The sequence below is a fragment of the Alligator sinensis genome, unplaced genomic scaffold (assembly GCF_000455745.1).
Source record: "Alligator sinensis unplaced genomic scaffold, ASM45574v1 scaffold860_1, whole genome shotgun sequence".
Classification (NCBI taxonomy): Eukaryota; Metazoa; Chordata; order Crocodylia; family Alligatoridae; genus Alligator; species Alligator sinensis.
In genome coordinates, this window is record NW_005841923.1 from 2,667,418 (window position 1) to 2,672,971 (window position 5,554).

The following is a 5,554-nucleotide window of genomic DNA, read 5'->3' on the forward strand; positions in this document are numbered from 1 at the left end:
AGCACTGCTTGGGGTGGGGCTTGTGTGCTGCCTGGGGTGGGTGGGGACAAGGTTTATGCACTGCCAGTGTTATTCCTGGGTGGGGGAGGAGGCTGTGTCCAGTGTGCTGTCGCCCAGGGTCAGCCCTGTAATACCCTGTAAAATCTACTATTTCTAACCTTTAATAAGAACACAAAGAGTACAGGTCATCACTTTGTCTGGTTTTAAAATGATGAAGCTGAAACTTAGGCCTTCAGAATTAAGAGGAGAGGGATTTTGCTAGGCACGTTTGTGGTTGTTCTGGCCTATTCTGATACTTCATTTTGGGACTGAGAAATCAAGGTATATTCTTGCTCCTGCAAAAGATTGCCATTGTCCTGCCCTCATTTAAATATGCTAGAGTTGAAGGCAAGATGCAGCTGACGGGAGAAAATTTGATCTGAAATTTCTTTTTAGGGAGCGCTCACAAACTTACTCCTAGATACGTTTCGGACTTCATACAAGTAAAGTTTGTGTTGTTGGATGGGTTTTATTTTTGATTACTTCACTGTTCTTATCCATGTTGTAGGTAAGAACAACTTTCAAACAAACTAGCCATGAAGGATACTAGGAAAAGTCTGAGGGTATGTGCCAAAAAAAGGCAAGTTTTTTTGGTGAGAGCCAGCTTTACAGATGCTATACAGAACAAGCTTGGTGTCCAGACTTTTGTTCAGTTAATACCAATAGATTTAATGCCCTTAGAACTTGGGCATTGAGGCATATCTTGCAACAAAAATACTGCAACTCAATTTGTTCTGTTTCATTTCCCTGGTATGTTCGGCATGTAGGGAATAAAGGGAGGAGAAAGGACCAACTACCCAGGATGCCATGTTAAGAGGAGGGGGTATATTTGGTTGTCGTCAGCACTATATTTCCATATGAGTGCTTAAAATGTTTGGCTTGTGAGGATGGCTGCTCTAAAAATAGCTTTGGAGAAGACAGTCGGGTCCAATTTCTGGTTCTAGCTGAGTTAGCTTTACAAAACTTTTTTGCCACTGTTGCAAGGCTAGAGTGAGGATAAATCAATCCTAAAACCAGCTTGGACATTCATTTTGGACTCGGATACTTATTTTGTCCATGGATAAAAGATACTAATGTCATGGCTGAAGATACAGGTATAATGAATTCTATTCTTTGAGAGAAGCTAAGAAAGCATACTTGTGTTTTGGCTATGTTTGTTTTTATGCTTTAAAATAATTTGTTTACTGGGGCATGTTTGTGCTTTGGATACAGTTTCTTGTCTTGATTTTACTCGCAAGCTGCTTTTATTCTTGCTGTTTAAATGAGACCTGGGCAGAGAAAATTTTCAGCATTTTTCAGGGCAGAATACACGAGGCGTTAGCTTTGCTTTTGTTTAACTCAGCAGTTAAATGGGAGGTATTTTTATTTTGTATGTAAGTGTTTGACTTTAAACATGTCTTTTTAAAAGAAAAAAATATCAAATTATAGAATATAAAAAACAGAAGTGAATGAACAGACTTGTTCACATACAGTGTCCTTTATTCTTAGAAATAAGACATGTATATAGTATTTAAAAATGACTATTGAAAAGGTTTAATGCATTTCAAGATATTTTGTATATTTGCAAAAAGGCATATGATGGGTTAAGCAAAGGCTTACCAGATATGGAAACTGACCTCCTTTTTCCATAGCTGGCATAATGTACAGAGAAAAGACTTGAAATACGAATTAATTCTCTGGAAAGGGTTCAAACCCAAAGTCAATATTTCTTATTATTTTACTAGTTTTTAACTTTGACTCTGTCTGTTCATGTGCATTTAATGTACACCTGTTTCACCTCTTGTAAACTATGGATGAATATATCAGTAAAGACTGGCTTTAAAAAATACTTATATACAGGAGCTAATTTATTTAAATTATTAGCAAAACTTTTCTGAGGAGAGAGTGCTTAGGAATCTGAGCTTAAAAATGTATGATGTTTGTACTATGATCGGATTCTGAGAGACTAATATAATATTGTCCTGAAGTGAAAGTGTGGTAATTACTATTCAATTGCTTTAAAAAACAGGGACAGCAACAATTCTATTTGTACATACAGTTTTGTTGCTTTGCAGTATGCTGTCTTTTCTCCAGAGGCAATTAAATGATGTGAGGTAGGAAAAATATGGAACTATAAAATAGAAACGAGAGCATAAAATAGATTTTTACTCAATGCGGAATCTTACTTTGATATGATCTTTTATAGAGTGCTCTAAAACCCTATTTAACCTTCTCTTATTAAACATAGCGTGATTGTATAAATCCAGTAGTTGAATCCTGAACAAAATGCAGGTGCAATATTGTATAGTGGTTTAGTGTATAATATGGCAGGGCTGTCTAAGTGCCAGGAAGCTGGGGTCCTCATACGCATGGGCCTCAGGCCTGGGGACTGCAAGCTGCACAGGCTGCATGCCACGTGGTCAGATGGGTGGGCAGCCTGGCTGCTCCCCTCCCAGCCTTGCATGTCACGTGGGCAGACCCCTCCACCCTCCTTGCAGCACAGTCATCTCAGCTCCTCGCCCTGCTCCCCACTCCCCCTCTTCCCCGCCCCCCCAATTGCATGTGCCACTCACTGCATTGCTCCCTCTCCTGCTATGACTGCACAACGTGAACAGCCTAGCCCCTTCTCTGGCGCACACGCATCATGGGATTGTAACCCTCTCCTGCTATGCTCCCATGCCCACAGGATTAGAGGCAGGAGGTAGAAGCCAGAGGAAGGAGGAGGAACCCAAACAACCTGGCTGCTGCAGCAGGAGCAACTGGAGTGGAGTGGAGGCTGGGCAGAAGCCTATGGGCCCCATCATAACCCTTCAGGATCATATGCGGCTATTACAGGAACAGCCCTGTAATGTGCCATAACTTTCATTCTCTTTATATAAATTTATATTAAATTTAATCTTATAATTTCCAAACTTAAATTCCAAAAGGGTATTTGTTTTTACCAGCCCTTTTTTTTTTTTTTTATCTCTGATCAATAATGTGCTACATATATTGTCATACAGTACCTTTACTTACAATTTTCCTATCTTTTATTACTTTCTTAGTCATCTCGTTGCAGTTTTACACCCACATGATTAGTCAACTGTATTGTGTTCAGGCATCAGGATATGAAGTGCTCTCTCTAAAGCTTATTGGAAGAGAGCTGTTGTGCTAAACTTTTGAAGGAATTGTTCTAGTCCTTGGTTCTTGATCTATGCTGTGATGACTAATATTAAATAGAAAACATTTTCCCTGTATATTGCATCAGAACAGTTAAGCTGAGCCAGTTGCATTTCTTGACATGTCTGTTCTCTTCATATTAAGCAATGAATGCAGCAAAAAGTTAGCTAGTTGTGATCCTGATGACAAGCAGTCTGACAGCCCTCCTGTACAGTTTCTCTCATACACAAGACAAGTTAGGCTGCCTTGATTCATATGCTATTGCTGGGTTTGGGCCTGGTCTTGTTTTTTCAAAAAACATTTACTCTTCTGGTGATCATTTAGCATTGATGTCTATTTGTCTTTTGTCATTGTGGGTGCTATTAAATAAGGAAGCATATATTGATTTAATTTGATTTTTGTGTATAATAGAATGTGAAGTAAACATTATTACATTGTCTCATCACAATATATTAGTGATGTTTAAATCCTCATGCATTTGAAAATGTATAAAGGATTTTTGACTTTCAGTTCAGTGAAGACAGGGAGCAGCAATCTTGGGGATAGCTCTATCGGGCCTTCAGTCAGAGCAGATGTAGTTAGGGATCTTCTGGAAGGGCTAGACATTTTAAAATCTTCAGGTCCAGATGCCCTCCACCCAAGGGTGTTGAGGGAGCTGGCAGAGGTCATCGCGGAACCCTTGCCCTGGCTGTATGAGCATTCGTGGTCATCTGGCCAGGTGCCGGGGGATTGGAAACTGGCTAATGTGGTCCCTATTTTCAAGAAGGGGAGGAAGGACGACCCAAGTAACTATTGGCCTATAAGCCTCACCTCAGTGCTCGGGAAGATCTTGGAGAGAATCATCAAGGAGCACATCTGTGGGGGGCCAGCATGGGAGATCATGCTCAGGGGCAATCAGCATGGGTTCATCAAAGGCAGGTCCTGCCTGACCAACCTTTTATGACCATGTAACTAAATCCTTGGATGATGGTGTTGCCATGGATGTAGTCTTTCTAGACTTTAAGAAGGCCTTTGACACTGTCTCTTACCCCATCATCAATATTGACTCCATCATCTTGGAGTCATTATTGACTCCAAGATGAACATGAACCGCCAATGCCAGACCGCAGCCAGCAAGGCCAGCCATACCTTGTCATTCATCTAAAGGTGCATCTCAAGCCAGTCCAGAGAGGTGATACTCCCCCTCTATGCGACTTTGGTCAGGCCGCAGTTGGAGTACTGCGTCCAGTACTGGGTGCCGCACTTCAAAAGGGATGTGGCCAGCCTGGAGAGGGTTCACAGGAGGACCACCTGCTTGTTGAGAGGGCAACAGGACAGGCCCTAGAAGGAGAGACTGAAGGACCTGAACCTGTCCAGCCTCAGCCAAGCTCATCAGGGGAGATCAACAGCAAATTGGTAGAGCCCTTTTCTCCCCAGCACCACCTGGGGTGACGAGGAACAACGGTAATAAGCTGATGGAGAATAGGTTTAGGTTGGAGATCAGAAGGCAATATTTTACAGTTAGGGTGGCCAAAATGTGGAACCAACTTCCCAGGGAAGTGGTCCTTGCCCCTACCTCAGGCAAATTCAAGAGGAGGTTGGACGATCACCTGTCTGGGGTTTTGTGAACCCAGCATTCATTCCTGCCTGTGACAGGGGGTCAGGCTAGATGATCTGTTCAGGTCCCTCCTGACCCTAACTACTATGAAATTATGAAACTATAAGATTTGGCCTGAACTATTTGCTTTGACTCAGCTTCCTGGGACCCTCTAAAACACTGAGCCATTATTCAAAGAAAATTTGTTGAAATAACTTTTCAAAGGTGCTACACTGTTTGACTTAAATATTCTTTTCTGAAAATGTTTGTCTTCCTAGTTGAAAACCTGCTGCTCATCTCTAAATAATTATGTTGACGCTAGCCAATTGCCCATCAAGAATGATGGGGGTGGGGGAAGCAGGTGGGGATGGAGTCCCGTTGCCCCCACATCTGGGCCCGCTCACCCTTCCCTTCTGCTGCTTGGGGGCTGGGCCTGCTCTCCCCCTCCCCGCCACAGTGGTGGGGGAAAGAGAGGAGTGGGCCTGGGCCAAATGCGCGGGAGGACCAGGCCTGAGGGTGGGGAGAAGCCGGGCTGCTGCGGAGGTGGGGAGCAGCAAGCCTGGGGGGACGGGTAGAGTGGGCTCAGGGCAGATGTGGGGGTGGGAGAGGAGGCTCACTCCTCCCCTCCTGCAGCTGCCGTGTTGGGCTGGGCTGGGCTGTGCTGGGCCGGGCCAGGCTGAGCCCACACCCCCGCTGCTGCAGTGGGTTGACTTCTTCCCTGGTTCGGGCTCATTCCCCACCCCCAGGTTGGGCCTACTTGGGTACGGGAGGGGCAGGGCAAGTGCAGGGGAGAGGGGTGGG

At 43.9% G+C, this 5,554-nt stretch overlaps 1 protein-coding gene across 9 annotated transcripts in view; it reads left to right on the top strand.

Moving 5' to 3' along the window:
• Positions 1 to 884: 884 nt before the first annotated feature.
• LOC102387833 (aspartyl/asparaginyl beta-hydroxylase-like) overlaps positions 885 to 5,554 on the top strand; it is an 86,515-nt gene continuing 81,845 nt past the window's right edge. For 6 of the 9 annotated variants that reach the window (XM_025198498.1, XM_025198497.1, XM_025198501.1 and 3 more), the window contains exon 1: positions 885 to 1,133. In XM_025198498.1, the coding sequence (XP_025054283.1) occupies positions 1,118 to 1,133 (16 nt within the window). In that variant the 5' untranslated portion in view covers positions 885 to 1,117. The remainder of the gene's footprint in view (positions 1,134 to 5,554) is intronic. The other 3 variants (XM_025198505.1, XM_025198503.1, XM_025198506.1) reach the window with 1 other exon arrangement.